General features: G+C 32.3%; 1 protein-coding gene across 1 annotated transcript in view; it reads left to right on the top strand.

Moving 5' to 3' along the window:
* Positions 1-18775, top strand: part of LOC143046453 (uncharacterized) — a 28017-nt gene extending 9242 nt beyond the window's left edge. Inside the window, exons 6-11 of the mRNA XM_076219613.1 lie at positions 2186-2330; positions 4416-4524; positions 5452-5553; positions 7003-7104; positions 15259-15430; positions 17717-18775. Of these exons, the coding sequence (XP_076075728.1) occupies positions 2186-2330; positions 4416-4524; positions 5452-5553; positions 7003-7104; positions 15259-15430; positions 17717-17837 (751 nt within the window). The 3' untranslated portion in view covers positions 17838-18775. The remainder of the gene's footprint in view (positions 1-2185; positions 2331-4415; positions 4525-5451; positions 5554-7002; positions 7105-15258; positions 15431-17716) is intronic.
* The last annotated feature ends 1659 nt before the right edge of the window (positions 18776-20434 follow it).

Genomic DNA, 20434 nt, shown 5'->3' with positions numbered 1-20434 from the left:
TTTTTATCTCACAGTTATGAGGTGTTCTGTTCAACCTTAAAGTTTTAGAAGGTTAAATGAAAAACTGATATTTCGAATTTTCTGGATTTTTTTATAATCATTTGAACACTTCTTTGCATTTTTATACGACTGCAAAAATTGAAAATTTTTTGGTTGAATATTGGTATCACGATGGCATCGTCGTTGTCGGCGGCATCAGACTTTTGTTTTTTCGCACTATATAACTTTAGTATAATTGAATAGAAACCTATGAAATTTAAACACAAGGTTTATGACCATAAAAGGAAGGTTGGGATTGATTTTGGAAGTTTGATCCCAACTGTTTGGGAATTAGGGGCTAAAAAGGGCCCAAATAAGCATTTTCTTGGTTTTCGCACTATAACTTCAGTTTAAGTAAATAGAAATCTATGAAATTTTGACACAAGGTTTATGACCAATAAAGAAAGGTTGGGATTGATTTTGGGAGTTTTTTTTCCAACAGTTTAGGAATTAGGGGCCAAAAAAGGGCCCAAATAAGCATTATTCTTGGTTTTCGCACAATAACTTTAGTATATGTAAATAGAAATCAATGAAATTTAAACACAAGGTTTATATACACAAAAGGAAGGTTGGGATTGATTTTGGGAGTTGAGGTCCCAACAGTTTAGAAAATAGTGGCCAAAAAGAGGCCCAAATAAGCATTTTTCTTGTTTTTTTCGCACCATAACTTAAGTATAAGTAAATAGAAATCTATGAAATTTAAACACAAGGTTTATGACCATAAAAGGAAGGTTGGGATTGATTTTGGGAGTTTTGGTCCTAACAGTTTGGGAATAAGGGGCCCAAAGGGTCCAAAATTAAACTTTGTTTGAAGTCATCAAAAATTGAATAATTGGGGTTCTTTGATATGCCGAATCTAACTGTGTATGTAGATTCTTAATTTTTGGTCCCATTTTCAAATTGGTCTACATTAAGGTCCAAAGGGTCCAAAATTAAACTAAGTTTGATTTTAACAAAAATTGAATTCCTTGGGGTTCTTTGATATGCTGAATCTAAACATGTACTTAGATTTTTTATTATTGGCCCAGTTTTCAGGTTGGTCCAAATTGGGGTCCAAAATTAAACTTTGTTTGATTTCAACAAAAATTGAATTCTTGGGGTTTTTTGATATGCTGAATATAAACATGTACTTAGATTTTTTATTATGGGCCCAGTTTTCAAGTTGGTCCAAATTGTGGTCTCAAATCAAACTTTGTTTGATTTCAACAAAAATTGAATCCTTTGGGTTCTTTGATATGCTGAATCTAACCATGTACTTTAACTTATAATTTTTATTATGGTCCCAGTTTTCAAGTTGGTCCAAATTGCAGTCCAAAATTAAACTTTGTTTGATTTCAACAAAAATTGTATATATGGGGTTCTTTGATATATGCTTAATCTAACCATGTATTTAGATTTTTGATGTTTGGGCCTGGTTATCAGATTGGTCCACATTGAGGTCTAAAGGGTCCAAAATTGAACTTTATTTGATCTCATCAAAAATTGAATTCTTGGGGTTCTTTGATATGCTGAATCTAACCATGTATTTAGATTTTGAATATTGGACCATGATAGGTAATGTCCAATTTAAAATCTAAAGTTTTTAAGTTTAAGTTCTTAGACCACATTCATTATGTGTCAGAAACCTGTGTTGTGTCAACTATTTAATCACAATCTAAATTCAGAGCTGTATCAAGCTTGAATGTTGTGTCCATACCTGCCCTAATGTTCAGGGTTTGAACTCTGCTGTCGGGCCTAGATTAATATATTGTTTGTTTCCCCAATCCTGACCCTGCCTAGCCAGGTGTGAGTAGGTAGGTAGGGAAATAATTTTATTTTTCCAAAAAGCTTGACATTATCGGACGATCCAGCAAGCCTGAAAATCAGAAATGAATAAAATAATATTTGACTTAGTTTTGACAATAAAATTTTATGAGTAGCACCATTTTTGCAGGGTCGGTGGGGATTGGGGAAACAAACAATATTTTATTTTAGGCCTCGTATAAAGCTGCGCCCTGGTTACTCTTTTGAACAATTAGATACATTTGTCATATTACTGAAGTTTTATTGTGAATTACAAGATTTAGGGTATTCCAATGGACAGTTCTTCTTTGGAGACTATAGTCTGTTTTTGCTTAGATACTGATTAAAACATTTTTATTTGTAGGTGCCATCTTACAATTCCTGCTAAACTGAAAAAGTATGCTGCTCACAACAGAAAATTGAGACAAAAGTATGAAATGTACAAAATGACAAAGAAAGTTGATGGGCAACATTCATCCATGAAAATCTTAGCTGGTATTGAATCAACTGTAAGTAACAGTAGAAACTTTATTTAAATATTTGTTTTTAGGCCCTGTGGGGCCTCGGTGGCCAACTGGTTTAAGTACGGTAGTTACTACTGTAATCCATAGCCAGTTTACAAACGAACTGTACAAGGGGAGACAATTGTTGCATTTTTGTCTTCCTTCTTTTTCAAAATAGATTTTGTGGAAAACTATTATGACTTCATGCTGACCAATCTTGGAAACACTTCATGCTTAGCCGAAACTCAACAAATATAATAATATATAAATGTTTACATCTCTGGTTTGACATGTTAAGGATTCAAACCCATGACTTCCAATGCTGGAGACAAACACAATATAAAACCCAGAGGCAGTGCACACTCTTGAAATATGTAAAGAACCAATGTGATCCGTCTTCGTCCAGGTTAAAGTTTTTGGTCAAGGTAGTTTTTGATGAAGCTGAAGTCCAATCAACTTGAAACTTAGTACACTTGTTGCTTATGAGATGATCTTTCTAATTTTTAAGCCAAATTAGACTTTTGACCCCAATTTCACGGTCCACTGAACATAGAAAATGAAAGTGGACGTTTCAGGTTAAAGTTTTTGGTCAAGGTAGCTTTTGATGAAGCTGAAGTCCAATCAACTTGAAACTTAGTACACTTGTTGCTTATGATATGATCTTTCTAATTTTAATGCCAAATTAGATAATTACCCAATTTCACTGTCCATGGAACATGGAAAAGGATAGTGCGAGTGGGGCATCCGTGTACTTTGGACACATTCTTGTTAGTACTGGTTTCTCACTCTTACAGTCAGGGGACTTACTGAAATAAGTGATTTTTAAATCACTTATTTGAGTAGCAAATTCAAGTTTTGTCACAAATTGGGATTTTGTAGTTTTTTCAAAATTTTAAACACATAGGTTTAAATAACATCTTTTAATTAGTAAAATTAATTAGTACACTTGTTGCTTATGAGATGATCTTTCTAATTTTTAAGCCAAATTAGCTTTCTAATTTTTAAGCCAAATTAGACTTTTGACCCCAATTTCACGGTCCACTGAACATAGAAAATGAAAGTGGACGTTTCAGGTTAAAGTTTTTGGTCAAGGTAGTTTTTGATGAAGCTGAAGTCCAATCAACTTGAAACTTAGTACACTTGTTGCTTATGATATGATCTTTCTAATTTTAATGCCAAATTAGATAATAACCCAATTTCACTGTCCATGGAACATGGAAAAGGATAGTGCGAGTGGGGCATCCATGTACTTTGGACACATTCTTGTTAGTACTGGTTTCTCACTCTTACAGTCAGGGGACTTACTGAAATAAGTGATTTTTAAATCACTTATTTGAGTAGCAAATTCGAGGTTTTGTCACAAATTGGGATTTTGTAGTTTTTTCAAAATTTTAAACACATAGGTTTAAATAACATCTTTTAATTAGTAAAATTAAAAAATATGAACTTTTTGCTTCTTTTAAGTAGCAAGTTTTATGCCTTTGATGCTATCATATACCTGAAAATTCTATTTTAGTTGAAAAAACGCTATAATAACGGCTTTACATAATGAACTGATACTTTCTTAAAAGATTTTTCACAGCAGTGGGAGTATTTTTCCTGTGAAGTTCAAGGTTTCATCTTTCAGATTATGTAATAAAATTCTACTGTTCGCCATAAAAATTTCACTGTTCGGGGGTGTTGAAATTAGTGAGGGTTATTGAAAGAATGATACTTAAAGAAGTGATTTTTGGGAAGGAAATTGAGGTCTGATACTTAAACAAGTGATTTTTATGTCATTATCCTAGATTCAGTACAAGGTCATCACCTGAAATGACCTGGTCATCCTAGACAACACAGATGTTGTTTCTGATAAGTTTAGAAACATAATTAGTCCCTGGATCATTAGTATTCTATATTTAAAGCTACACTAATTTTACATCACTTCTTCTAGTGATTAATTTGTACTACTTAAAAAGGTGATTATTAAAGAAAGACAACTATAACTTCCAACCTTTATGGAAATAATGTTACTTGAATCAGTGATTTAGAAAATCACTTGTTTAAGTATTGCTAATTCTGTTAAACAATTGAAAATGAATTTGATTGCAGTTTACAGATATAGAAGAATGGGTGTTGATGAATAATATCACAGACATGACAAATATGTACACCAACTTAAGAAAATACCTCAATTCACTGGATCTGCAGAACATTTCAGGTAACTCAATTTTTATGTCCCATTTATGGGCATTATGTTTTCTGGTCTGTACATCTGTCCGTTTGTCCTTTCGTCCGTTCGTCTGTCTCACTTCAGGTTAAAGTTTTTGGTCCAGGTAGTTTTTGATGAAGATGAAGTCAAATCAACTTGAAATTTAGCGAACATGTTCCCTATGATATGATCTTTCTATTTTTAATGCCAAATTAGAGATTTAATCCTATTTTCACGGCCCACTGGACATATAGAAAATGATGGTGTAGATGGGGCATCCGTGGACTTGGGACACATCCTTATTTTATTCAGATTCTCCTCTCAAACAAATTAACAAACAATGAGAAAACTTGACTGTAAGAGTTTAGGAAATGCTGCAATTGGAATTCATTCCTCATGTACGAACTTCAATTATTTTTATACTGGCTGTATAAATATCTCACTAGAACTATCTGTAATTGTATGCAGCTAGATTGTAGGAATTTGGGTAAAAATTACCTCCAAAATTGATTGGTATGCAGCAAAAGTAACCAAGTTACAAGGCAAATTCAAAGGGACTCTAATTAATGTTAACATTCATTCCAGAAATACCACACTTTTTATTTACAAAATTTAAGACTCCTTACTGGAAAAATTGTTAAAAAGAAACAAAAGGATTATCTGCTTAAAAAAAAGTATTTTTTTTATATAGTTTATTTGGTCAAGTTAGCTGTTCTCATCTCTTGGTATCCTGTATCTAGCGTTGTAGTCTACTAACTGTTATAAAAAAAATTTCCTTCTGAAACTACTAATTCTATTAGCTGTATTATTGTCATTATTATGATCAGTTTTTGTTGGTGGTAGCCTGAACCACCTATCTTCAGCAGCAAAGTTTTTTTTTCTTACAACTTCCATGTACCGTATTTTAACCAATAAAATGTAACATAATGTTTACAGACTCTTCATCAGTGTATGAGATATTAAGATCCAGAAAAGCTTTGGAGATGATCCTGTCAACATTTCAACAAGTGGAAGAACAAAGAGGCCAATTAGATACAGGTATGACAGATTTAAACTATGAGGTCAAATTCAGACATTAACTATCTTTGTCTCGGAACTCAGTTGACTCGAAATTTCTGTTTAGTCACATGAAGTTTTCACATGGTTCGGAACTTTGTTCCATATAAAACATACCTGCCAACTGTCACCACGAAGGCTCCCAATAGGAAATTTTGTAATAGAAATTTTGTCCACAATTTAAAACAAAACAATCAATTTTACCATTGGTGTAGCATTTTAGGGACTTGAGTGTATAAATCAATTTTTTTTAAATATAGGATTTTGCTATTTTTTTCCTAAAAATGAACTTTATCATATACTTTATAGAAAAATGAAATAAAAGAATGGGGTTACTGGTCATTTAAGGTCACAATCTGCCTTTGAAAGAAGCATGCATTTTTATTAAGGTAATTTTTTTCTGTTGAACTAATAGGAGAAAAATAGGTAATAATGAAGTAAAAAAAGAACTAAATTACAGAAATCACTTAAATGTTACAATTAGAATTGAGAATGGAAATGGGGAATGTGTCAAAGAGACAACCCGACCATAGGGAAGACAACAGCAGAAGGTCACAAACAGGTCTTCAATGCAGCGAGAAATTCCCGCACCTGGAAGCGTCCTTCAGATGGCCCCTAAACAAATATATATATACTAGTTCAGTGATAATGAACGCCATACTTAACTCCAAATTGTACAAGACTTACAAAGGATTTTTTAGTTTTAGTACAGCTAATTTGAAAAAAGTAATAAAAAAAAGGTTTCCGATGAGTTTAAAAGATACTTCAATTGTAATGCAAATAAATGGCATTTTTTTTTGTACCAGAGGGAGATAATTTGGAGCTTTTTCAATGATATAACTTTTGAAAAGTCATCTGGGACCAAAACAAATTAACTGTTTTGATTGATTTTTATACCATTAAGTGTAATAAAATTTGTAATGAAAAAAAAAGAGTTTAAAATTTTTGCTGAAATTTTTGTACCCTCCAGCCTCCTTAAAAGCCTGGAGAAGCAAACAAACAACATTAAGATCAATTTGAAGGCCAAATTTGAATTCCCTTCAAAACTATGACAGCCATCTTGCACATAAAACCCCTATGGGCATTTTAAAATTCCCTTAGCTACTCATATTCATCAGGATTTATTGTAGCCTTGCCATGCTATGCAAGAGTTGTGTCCCTTGGTCTTTTAAACGTCAGGTTTTTGTTTGAGTCAAACTACAGGTATCTAAAGCTAATTCTCTGGTCTGGCTGACTTCAAGATAATTAGAGTTGACACTATTTTCTTGAAATAATCCTATGTTTATTAACAGTGTGGCTTAGGATAAAGTTAGAACTTTGCCAATATCTATAAGGAGTTGTTACAAGGATTCTTAAAATTCAGTACACTTTGAACTGTCTATTTTATTACTAACAGATAATTTTACATGAAAATGTATATCAAAATTTTAGGCTGTATGGTTAATGCAGATTATATAGGTACCTGCCATGTAGATGTTACAACACCATCCCTCCACAGACAAAGTATATGGTTATCTGATTCTTGTATCAAAGGTATTTAATATTCATAGGGGTATTTCTCACACCACCCCTCAACATCCTTGTCCATCCTTACATTCTCAAACTTTTGATTGCCTAAATCAACTGAAACTTATACACAATGCTTTTAACCTTTGAAACATATATCAAGTTCAAATTTGGAAGGCTTCACTTTAACAGTTTTTTAGTTCTGTCATTTTATAACAAAACATGCAGGCAGGGCACTACCTGCAGTGTCCCATTGACACATTCTTTATTCATTTAAGGTGGTACCTAACACTTTAACTAAAATTAATTTGGCTCGTTTAATTTTCTTCAAATTTTGATAAAGTATTTACTTTGACCCTTTTACAGAAATATAAAAATTTCAAAAATTTTAACCAACCGTTTTATCAGAAAAATTACACTGGTTATATAGCAGTTTGACAAACACTTATTTTGATCATTGAAAAGCTTAAATATTCCCTTAACAACACAACGTAATTTAAACGTTTAGCTGATTTATCTCCCTGTAGTGTTAGGTACCACCTTAATTAAAATGAATATGTATTCTTTGGAATCATTGATATCAATGATATTAATTTTTATAGTGGATTCTGGGAAAATTATACTTTCAAGCATATTCCTGGTCTTGCCACTATTTTCAACACTGTTCAAACAATACTATAGTTAATTGTTTTCAGTAACATTCACTCTGTGGTTCAAGTTTTTAAAATTTTAATAACTTTCTTAAACTATCATGGATATCTACCAAACTTTAACAGAAGCTTGTTTATGATCATTAGATAGTATTTAGAAGTAAATTTTGTATTAAAAATATAAAATTCCATTTTTTCCCTATTTTACTTTTAAATGGACTTAGTTTTTCTGCCGAGAAACATTACATTCACTCTGTGGTTAAAGTTTATGAAATTTTAATAACTTTCTTAAGCTATGTATTTAGAATTGTACCAAACTTGGACAGAAGCTCGTTTATGATCAAAAGCTAGTATCTAGAAGAAATTTGGTTAAAATTTTGTACATTACATAGAGTCTGCAGTTAAAGTTTTTGAAACATTACCGGTAAATAGATTCATAGTGTGTTAATTTATGTTTTTTGATTGAGTTAAGCCTTCCAATTGATATTTTATTGTGTGTTTTTCTATGTTGTGATGTTATACTATTGTTTCAGAAAAAGGGAGAAGGTTTGATACCATTAAAACGTTTAATCCTGCTGCAAATGTTTGCACCTGTCCTTAGTCAGGAAATTGATGTACAGTAGTTGTCATTTGTCTATGTAATTTATAGGTGTTTCTCGTTTTTTCGTTTTTTATATAGATTAGACCCTTGGTTTTCCCGTTTGAATGGTTTTACACTAGTAATTTTGGGGCCCTTTATAGCTTATTGTTCAGTGTGAGCAAGGCTCCATGTTGAAGGCCGTACATTGACCTATAATGGTTTACTTTTATAAATTGTTATTTGGATGGAGAGTTGTCTCATTGGCACTCACACCACATCTTTCTATTTTTATCATAACTATCCTGGATTTTTACCAAACTTGGACAGAAGTTTCTTACAATCAAAAGATAGTATCAAGAGGAATAATTTTATTGATTTTTTTCCTCATTTTTGTTGAGCCTGCGATTAACAGCAAAAGTAGGCGAGACACTGGGTTCCCCGGAACCATTACACATTTTTATATAAAAATGAGATGGTATGGTATAATTGCTAATAAGATAATTGTTCGTAAAAGGACAAATGACAAAATTTAAGTAATGATACTTCAACTTCTAAAAATAACTATAAGCTATAAAAGTTCTAAAAAATTGTGTATGTATAATTCAGAAATGTTTTAATGCATTTATTATTGTGATTAGTGGACAATGCAAAAAAGTTAAAATGATTATTGCAATTTCAAAGAATGCACCATAAAAATTAAATATGCTCTGAAAATTAATTTTTTTTAATTTTTTTATTATTTTTTTTTTTTTTATGGTAAACCAATCCTGACTGCATTTTTCTCATCAATAAAAACATCGCCAGTCGCGTAGCTGGGTCATATTCACGTGTACGCCCGAACTTTGGTGAGGGGTCTGAGGGGGTGACAAACCACTCAATGCCAACTCCCCTGCTGGTAGTGGGTCCAAGGGGACGGAGCCCAGTGCATTCATTAAGACCCGGTACCCGGTACTTTTACCCGCCTACGGAAGCGTCTGGTACCGGCAGAAAAAATAAAAATACAAAAAAAAATAATGTGTAAATTTTTTTTGAAATCGTTCAAATCTAATTTCTTTCTTTCCTAAAGTGATAATCTCCGTGTACGCCGTGAATGTGTATGTTTATAGGTGTCTTCGTCGAGGTCCGCTTAAAGTATAGATCTATCTTCTGCCAATTTAGGTACACCTCCAAAGTAAGGAGTAGTGATTCTGATAAACCATGTGTCCGTATCTGTATCGTAAGAGCGCTTTAAAATGCGACGATTTAGCAGTATATTTTCAAGCGGCAAATTGTTGATGAATATAAACAACAACAGCATAACTATGTCTAAGAAAAGGAAAGCAGCTTGTATCACAGATTATTTTATGAATAAAAGGTTTAATAAAGGTGAACATTCTATGAAATTCAAAAAATCGTTAATTGTATCAAATCAGTTCGTTTCCCGTTGGACCATACGTTGTCCCTGATCACCGTTTTCTCTATATGTGTTCTATGTTGTGATTTAAATGACTGCTGTCTGCAGGAAATTTTTAGTGTAAGAGTTATATATGTTACTTCATATTGTTTCACGAAGTCTAAGACTTCGTGAAACAATATGAAGTAACATATATAACTGTTACGTTTAGAAAAATATAAAATTTGACCAGATTTTAGACTTCTTAAATTAAAAAAAAAGACAGCTCTGAAGAAGTGAAAAATCACAGTTTTACAATTACTTACTATAGTTAAGAAGCCTATAATTAATTTGCCCCCCTTTTCACAATCACCCCTTTATATCAATATTAAAGTTAAGCAAAAGTTAAATACATTTTTTTATCTGACAAGAACAATCATCACAACACTTAGCATATATCAAAAATTTTTGTTTGCTGTTTTGCATGAGAGCATGTTAATTGTTTTTAAATTGTTTGCATGACACTGTTAAATTTTTCATGTGTATACATGTACCAGCTTTCTGCTATGGCAGCACCAACATTTAAACAATCTACAACTACCAGACAGGACTGTGGCCAGATCATTGAAAAGAGCAACATCTACTACAGTTTATCTTAGGTAAGAGGTTTGCATGTATTATTTTCATTTTTTTAATTATTTTTAAATTAATTTGTTTGTTGTCTCTTTGACATATTCCCCATTTCCATTCTCAATTTTACTGTTGAAGTAGGCACATGGCTTCTGCATAGTAATATGATATTATAACTAAGATTTTTAATTAATTTATTATTTATATTTTGCCCAAATTTACATTTGTCTAAAGTGGTGGTAGCTGCTGCAAATCTAAAATTTTTAGCATTGTACAGTTTTGAAATTTTATTCATATATATATATATGTATTTTATGAATTAAAAGAAAATATAATTTATTTTTATTTATATCCTTGCTTTATAAAAACACGGAATGTCTGCTGTCCACCTGTGTATTCCTCTGTTCAAAAGTATTTTTTATCCACAATTTAATAACTGAATGATTTTAAAAGAAACTCCCACAGAATCTTAAATTCAAAATTGAAAACTACTCCACAAATTTTAGTAAAACTTACATTCACTATTATTCCCACTGTTTCCGTTTTGACAAATGATTTATCTATTTTTTTAGATGATGATGAGTCACAGTCAGAGGCAGCCCCCACTCAAAATTCCACTCCAGAAGATACAGATAAACATGATAATCATAAAAATAATGAAGTAGAGATTGAGAACTCGCCTTTAATTAAAACTAATTCTACATCTCCCTGCACAGTTTCAACAACTTCAACAACAAACTTTGAAACTCAAAGAATAGAAATTGACATAGAAAAACAGAGAAAACTACTTGAAGAAACATTTAAAGGTAATACTAAGAAAATCCACCATTTTTCCATCTGTAAAGATAGATGTGAGTCTCTAAGTTTTGAAGACCCTCAGTCAACATCAAAAAATAAACACAGATTTAAACATAGCACTTTGATGGACAAAAATACCTCCTTCAGTCAAGATACAGGGTTATGGTGGCTTGTCTATATAGAACAAGAAGGAATGTACTGTCTCCTGTGCAAAAACCATCACAATTTAAATCCAAAGAACAAAGATATTTTTTGTATGAAACCAGGTCTGCGATTCAGAAAAGAAGCTATACAGGACCATTCCAAATCCAAGGTTCACAAAGCTGCAGAACTTGAAGAAAACATACAGAGAGTTTCCCCATTTCAAAAAGAGGTAAATAACAGGAAAGAATATGCATCAGAAGTACTTTTAATTGCATTTACCTCATTGTATTGGTTGGCCAAAGAAGAGGTGGCAAATAGCAAATTTAAATCACTGATTAACTTGCTAGAAGTAGTTGGAGTGTCACATATGAAACACTTTAACCATAGCAGTGCTGGGTCAATCCGTGAAATGTTCTTGAGTATAGGAGATGTTATAACAGAAGACTTAGTACAAAAAGTAAATATGGCTGATAGTTTTGGGCTGATGATAGATGAAGTAACTGATATTTCTTTGATTGAACAGTAAGTTTGCTTTATACAGTATGTTGATAGAGCTGGGTGCCCAACAATTCATTTCCTTTTTACAGCTGACCTTTTGAAGGAATCAGATTCAGCAGATGCTGCAACAATTGTAAAAGTAATAAAAGAAAAGTTACTGAATCTAGGGATTGACATAAGTAAGCTCAGAAGCCTAGCAACAGATGGGGCTTCTGTGATGACTGGAAAAAAGAATGGTGTGGCTGCACTGTTGAAAAAAGAACACCCAGGAATTATAAATATTCATTGTATCTGTCATAAACTAGCACTTGCATGTGCAGACACAAAGACAGAACTTAAAGATATTGATCTGGCACAGCTGACTCTGATACAATTATGGAAGTATTTTCAAAACTCTCCGAAAAGAACTGCAGTTTACTTGAAAGTACAAGAAGGTACAAAAAATCTTAAGCTGAATGAAAGTTCCAGAAAAATGGTTGCAAAGAGACTGAAAAAGGCATGTACAACTCGCTGGCTTTCATTTGACTTATCAGTTCAAGCTGTTTTTGACGATTATGCTGCAGTTCTGCAAACCCTAAGTCAGTTAAGTGAGAAAGACACTGCAGCCTATGGATTGTTAAAGAGGATGAAGAAAACAAGATTTCTTGGAACACTTTACATCTTAAAATGCATACTTCCACCCTTATCAAAATTGTCAAAGATTTTTCAAACAGGCAATATTGATTTTAGTAGTATTGGGCCCAGCATTCAGTATACAATTGACACAATGGAAGAAATTTCAAAATCAAAACAACCTCTGGAAGAAATGAAAAAAGATTTACAAGATGGAAAGTTAACTATGGTAACAAAGGAATTTAAAGTCAGTGATACTGATTTTAAGCAACTGGAAACACTATTGACCAAGTATGTCACAGCCCTTAAGGAAAACATAAATTCGAGATTTGAAGATGCTCTCTCTGTCCTGAAAGCATTTGATATTTTCAACCCTGTTTCTCTGCCAGAAAGAACTGATACAGAATTCAGATATTATGGTGTAACATCATTAGACAGCTTGATGGAATCGTTCTATCCTAACATTGAACAAGACGAGAAAAATGAAATAGTTACTGAATGGAATAAGATCAAGTACAATATGCTAGAATGGAAAAAGATGATAATAGATAATAATAATTCTTCAGATTTGAGCAAAACACAAATGATGTTAAAGATGATGTTAGCGAGAAAGACTGACTTATGCAATTTTTTCCCTCATATTATTGAGCTTGCTGATATTTGTCAATCAATGCCAGTTTCAAATGCCTGGCCTGAAAGGGGTGCAAGCACAATTAAAAGAATAAAAACTAGACTCAGAAGTTCTCTTAAACAAGACATGATAATGACATTAATGAATGTATCAATCAATGGTCCCAACACAGGAGATAGTCAGCAAGTAACAGAGAAAGCAGTAAAACGTTGGAGAAGTGAGAAAGACAGAAGAAAACTTCCAAAACAGAAACCCAACAATAGGACAAATGAAAGTGAAGGAGCACAAGAAAATGTAATTGAAATTCAAACAGTTGAAGCGGAGTGTCAAACTGATGTAACAGGAGACAATCAGCAAGAGCTTATAAGGGAAGAAGTGAGAGCTGCATGTAAGCAGATGATGATTGAATTTGGGCAGATTGATGATAATGATGATGATGATGAAAGTGATAATGACAGTGAATATGACTTTGATTAAAATAAATCATATATGACACTAAAAACTTACACTTGACACAGTTATGATTATAACAAAAGGTTGAAAGCAATAAAAAAAAGCTACAAGTTTTATTATCAGTTTTTTTAATACTATACTGCATTGTATGCAACTTATGAAGTTTCATTCACAATAATGAATATTGAACAAATGCAAAACATTTAATAAAAGTATAAAAACAAACAAAACATTTAAACAACATTTCACATGAAACCCCTGCATTATAGGTTATACATATTTTATAACTGATTACAAAATAATTATAAGCAATGTATTTTCAGATAATTACTCTAGAAAAAAAAACAATTCAATGTTAACTTACCCAAAATTGAAGCAAATATTACAGACTTTTCCCTATTTTTTAAAGTAAAAAATTAAGGCTGAAATCCCTAAAATCCAGGAGCTTACGGGGGGCAACCCTGGCCCCCCTACCAGGGCTTGCCCTGGACCCACTGGGGGCCTTAGGCGGCCCTCAAACCCCTCGCCCTTTGGGTTTGGTTCCCCCTAAAATCTGAAAGGTACCACCAGTCTAAAAAAATAATGAAACCCCTGCGGAGCCCCCGAAAGCGATCGAGTTATCGAGAATGACATACCATTCCTGTCAGTAAAAAATCATTGATAGTAAGATACTTTTGAATGTAAATGGTATATTTTCATGTTTAATTTTGAGAACTTATTCATTGTGTTAATAGGAAGCTAACGGACATTGGTTGTAGAGAAAATCTCAAACCAATATTACTTTCAAATTGTTTAAAGTCGTGAGTGAGCGAGCATACAATCGACAAAAGCATCTTTTAATGAACACGAAAAAAATATTTCTTAGAGATGCAATATAACATCTGGAACACGATTTCTTTCCATAAGAAGTGAATCAATTTACCAGTCTTTTCCAGGAATTTAAAAAAAAATCAAAATTTTCTTTATTATATTTTCTTGATCTGGAATTTAGCGTGTGCCCACAATCACATTTTATGAAGGTTTATAAATCGAGCAATTAATTGCGCAAAGAAAAGTCCAGCTATCAGTAAAGAACAGAAAAATAAACGAAAACATACGCTTTCAAAATTTTGCTTTAGACATTAATCATAGAAAAATCTTCTTCCAAATTTTCATAAAATTCGATGAAGGTTCGACAAGTAGTTAATGTAATTAAGAAAGAAAGAAAAAATAAGAAAATAAGCCCAAACTGTGACCACTTATTAATTGCAGAAAGAAATACTTTTTATCCGTAAAATGTGGGGGAAATTAAAGAAATAATTGCATTATTATATTGCACTGGATACTTTTTTGATCATAAACAGTTTTTTTAACAGAGAGTCATTCAAAAAAACTTTGTCCACATTCGGAACCTAAATATTGACTGCGCTGACGACGCTATGTCTCGCTTTTGCGGCACAAGTCACATGCTCGACAACAATGCAAACCACATATCGAATCTCAGCAAATAATGAATTGCTTTAAATAAAAGAAAAGTACGCAGAATTCACAGTAGATTCAGACGTTTACAGAAAATTGGAACAAATATATGAAATGAACTATTTGATTAAAGTAAATTTAGTCCCTTTTTATTGAAAATTACAATCCATTGAAGAGAGAAGCACAAGGCTGATGTGCTTTTGACCAGTTTTTCTTATTATATTTAGATAAAATAAATATTTTCAGAATTCAAGTGTACGCCCGGGCGTTTTGACGTAAACGTAGCTACGCGCATGATCGCAAAAAATTGTAAATTTACAGTTTGAATATATATATTTATTTATTGAATCTACAGATATGTGGTTGCCAAGTCCACCAGCCATCATGCAATATAGGTCTGTCCGACAGCTAGAACGATACACGTCACTTCTGTTCCAGTTACAATACAGTCAGTTCCAGTCTTATATTCAGGAGATTTTTGCCAAAGATATTCTACCATTTCTAAAGTCACTTCATCCTAAATCTAGGTGAATACTCAATTTAAGTCTCTGAACTTATGAAATGATACTGTAGATTCATTTATATTTGTGGGTACCAATTTTCATTGATCTAGGAAACTTGAATTTTTATGGATATTTCGTTTTATGGTTTGGCAAAGTCTGCATATATTCCTTAAGAGAATTTGAATTCCTTTAAGATTTAAATTGTGGTTCCCTTCAACAAAACTCATGAAAATTGGTATCCATTGAATATTAACAAATCCACAGTATGTCTCTATATTTATTAAAATGTAGTCTTTAATATAAAAAAAAAAGATGTGGTATGATTGCCAATGAGACAACTATCCACAAAAGACCAAAATGACACAGACATTAACAACTATAGGTCACCGTATGGCCTTCAACAATGAGCAAAGCCCATACCGCATAGTCAGCTATAACTGGCCCCGATAAGACAATGTAAAACAATTCAAACGAGAAAACTAACGGCCTCATTTATGTAAAAAAATGAACGAAAAACAAATATGTAACACATAAACAAACTACAACCACTGAATTACAGGCTCCTGACTTGGGACAGGCACATACATAAATAAACCTATTAATTCAAAGTGGTATTCATGATGAGGATTCAAAATATACAAAATATTGGATATTGTGCGCTTGAATAAATTTACAGAAAAGGAAGCATGCCTTTTTTGCTCAAGTTTTCTTCATTTTAAAGGTAAAGTGAGATTTAACATGCAATTTGACTTTCACCTCACTACAAGTTCAAGACTGCCTCTATTAATTTTTGACAGGATTTTTTTTCTTGATGTAGATTTGGAAGGAAATATCAATAAATAATAATCTATATCATTATGCAAATCAGTCGATATATTATATATTGTAAATTAATTTACAAAACAAACACTGTAATTAATTTCCTAATAATCACACTGTAACTGTATTGCAAATAATTTTATGATCTGCTTAACTAATATTGAAAACAAAGGAGTAGGTCCAGTAAGACCCCTTTTTGGCCCCAAAATATAGCAGTTTTACAAAATTTTTAAAATGTAAACTTTTAGTTATTTAATGGACAGTAAAATGCTTCTGCTACATAAATATGGGCTGTTTTTGACAATACAATGCACATATATCGGGTACTAGCACCAGTAAGTCATGCTAAATTACTGAAATCTTCATAATTCTAGCATTTTAGTTAAATTTTAGACGGTTTCCGTGTAAAACGAAAGTGGCCGCATTCGTGTTCATCCTAAATATTGAAATGTAAGTTGTATTTGATGATAATACATAACATATATAAAGGTTGAGGATGAACACGGATGCGGCCACTTTCATTTTTGACAAAAACCATCTGAAAAGTGACATTTTTCGGCATATTTGGTCGGTTTGTCATATTTAAGCTTTAATCGGAACGTTTTTAATGACTAAATTAGTTAAAATCTTTCACATAAATTAATTGAATCAAATGAAATAGACACTTAAGTGTTTAAAAAATGGTCAAAATCTTTTGTCAGATGAATCTGAAATTTGAGGCCAAAATCGATCCTTACCGGACCTACTCCCTTACTGAAGGAGGGAAAATAAATGAGCATGCATTAGAGAGTTTATCTAAAAAGCAGATGAATCATAAGTAAAAAAAATATAAGAGTATTTGCCTCGTGGCACAATTGAAATTTGTGTTTGACTTTTGCACAACACAGTACTGTTATGATTCAACTTGGTATTGGTATATATATTTACAATATTTAACTAAAAAGGAACTAGGGTACATTTACCTTTAGAATATATATTATCAATGGTAAATTGCATCTGTGAAATAAATCTTGTAAAATAATTGGCCAGACAGTAAGCAATGAAATCTCAACCTATTAGTCTCTAATCTTTCAAGGTAAAGAATCAGCCAGTTCAAGTTTCACCAGGGGGTCTCATTGGGGGGTTCCAATCCCGGATCCCGCTTACTGTTTTGTCAGATTCCCGTATCCCGCTTACACTATGTACGTAAGCAATTCTCATTTTTTTGTCATTTCCCGGGTCCCGCTAGACCTCATTTCCCGTTTTCACGACACAATAATTTGACTTTCCCGTGTCACGCTTACCAAAAATCGACAATCCCGCGTCACGCTTAGACCCCAATGAGACCCACTCACCAGGGTTGAGAGGAAATGGTCAACATTCCATACTTTAAAACTAGCATGCCATCACATAACAATTGAGACTATGTTGTTCCTAGGTACCATTACATATTATTGTTCAGCCTTTCTTACCTTTGTTTTAATGAATCTAATTGTTCTTTTTTATTTGTAGTGAATTCATACTCATTTTGAGAGCCTCATTTTCCCTGCTGACTAGTGATGGAACATTTCCTGTTATTGTACAGGACACTATACAGGAACTAGAAGAAAGTATCGGAGGAGATGATAGCTGATACATCCCTTAGTAGAGACATAAGCTGTTAGCATGTCATGTGAAGTCAACCTTTTTAGACAACTGAGAAGAAGGGGATGAGGGAGAAATTAGTTGACTCTTTTCTTGGTAAAGAACTCTTTTAATCTCCTTAACATGTCATGTGAAATCAAAAGACATTCTTTAAACAGTTAGAAGGTGTAGAAGGGGAAATTAGTTGACACTTTCCTTAAAAACTCTTATAATCCCATTAGCATGTCACGTGAAATCAGTCTTGTTTAGACTGACAAGAAAAAGGTGCTGAAGGAGAAATTAGTTGACACTTTCTGTTACAAAAGAACTTCTATAAGCTGTTAACATACCATGCATGAAATATCAAAAGACGATCTTTAATCAGTTAGAAGAAAGTGTTTAAAGAGATATTAGCTTACTATAAAATTCTTTTAAGCTCATAATAGGTTATGTAAAATCAAAAGATGATCTTTAAACAGTTGGAAAAAGGTGTTTAAAGACATATGAGCAGATTCTTTTCTTAGTAAAAACTTTCTATCTTTCCATGTCCTTTGAAATCAAAAGACATTCTTTAAACTGTAAGAAGAAGGTGTTGAAGTAGAAATTTTCTGACACTTTCCCATAGTCCTTATATTAGTTGAGAGCTCTTTTTAACTATTTAATATGCCATACAAGATCCTTAGATATTCTTTCAATAGTAAGCCAATTATGTTAATGATGATGTAATAGTCATTTTTGGCTGGTATAGAAATTGAACATCCTATGTTTCACCACATGGGAAATCTACTGATCTGCTAATTACAGGCAATTCAGAAACTTTTCCAAGTTTAAACTGCAAACATTAGAACACTATACACTAGTGATATTTTATCTTAGATATATATATGTTTACTGTTATTAAATCAATGTTATTTATCTGTGATATATAAAATAAAGATATTGAAATTATTTCTGTGTGCCGGATGTAGTTAATTTTATTATTATCAGATGTTAAAAATCCAAAAATCTATCTTGACCTACTTATTATATGTGACCTAACATTGGAATTATGAAGGAAATGTGTTTATGAGATTATAACGTCATTTAATATGAAACTGTTCAATCGGTTTTCATCTACATCTTTTCAAGCCACCACATAGACAAAGCATTTGCCGATAACTGATAACTGTTTGGCAGCAACCTTTGGAAATCTGGTTGAAAATATGCCAATATCATTTACTTTTACACACTAAATCACTCCATAGGAATAAAGTTAAAACAATTTCCTCCATCAACCAATATTTCTTTTCTAAAGTTGATAGCTAGGTCTGTCAAAAAAATCATGCAAATTTAATTGACCAGCCATGATTTGCCAGTATCGAAGACTTCATGTGTTATAGTAGTCTAAGCCTGTATTATGCACTTTAGGAGTATTGACCGGGGTAGTAAATACCACTGGTAAAACTTGTGCATTGGACCTAGTGCAACTCAATAATTATACATAAGTGTATTAATTATGTCTCGAGTTTATTTGAAAAAAATTGGATCAATAGGGTCATTGACCAGAAATTTGATTACGCGTGTATTTCAGATTAGCTCTTGACGATTTTAATCCTCAAGATCATTTTTTCAAAATTCAAAATAAAACCAAGACCATCCCAATTTACCCTAAAAGTTATGCAGACCGACTTGCGCCTTTTGAGATATTAATGAACTCTGACAGTGAGTAAAACTTGTACAGTATATGTAGCAAATAAGATCAGCTTTTCAATTAACTAAACGCTTTTACAGGACTATAATAAAAGGTGCATACTGAAAGAAATCTAGTGAGTTTATGAGAAACTTGCAAATAAGATTAAACAAACATTTTTATTTTTATAAATTTAATGTTATTTCTAAGATAACTTTATGCCCGTTTCTTGCCATATAACCAATTCCCCTTTCCATTTCTCTGAGGTTTTCCATAACGTCGCATCCATGTCTTTTTATTGTTATTGTTTGTTTGGTATATATGTCTAGGTCTTCCCTTGCATGCCTTTGGAACATTGCCTTCAGTTTTGCACACATCACATGCTGGACAATTCTTATACGTATAATAGCGTTTGCATTCACGTGGTAAATTACAGTCTACTGAGGCTTCTTTGGGTGCTAAAACAAACAAACAAAAGTGAAAAAATCAATCAATCAATGGTACCACGATTTCCCGAGAAATATAAGAAAAACGTGATATTCCCTAAACAAACTGATATATCCCGAGAAAAAGTATTTTTATGGTGTTATGCTACTTTTTATAGTGTTATGCTAATTTTAACAATATTAAAGAATATTTATTAAAGATATTACTCGTTTTTATTCAATAAAAGTGCAATTTCATTTCAAAAATTCGATTTGTATGTCTTGTATGCAAATTCCTTATTGAAAACAATATGGCGGACATTCTAAAGATAGACAACTCAAGAAAACAAAAATATTAATCAATAACGCAAACAATAATTAGGCAATTGTATTATGAAAAAGACGAAAATAAAACAGTGTCTACAAAGAACTACACGGAGAACGTAAGATTGTGCAACACCAACTTGACCCTGTTTCAGAGTCATCAAAATAATCACAAAGGTAGCCATATCA

This window comes from Mytilus galloprovincialis, chromosome 9 (assembly GCF_965363235.1).
Source record: "Mytilus galloprovincialis chromosome 9, xbMytGall1.hap1.1, whole genome shotgun sequence".
In the NCBI taxonomy this organism is placed as follows: Eukaryota; Metazoa; Mollusca; class Bivalvia; order Mytilida; family Mytilidae; genus Mytilus; species Mytilus galloprovincialis.
This window is presented reverse-complemented; position numbering and strand designations above follow the sequence as displayed.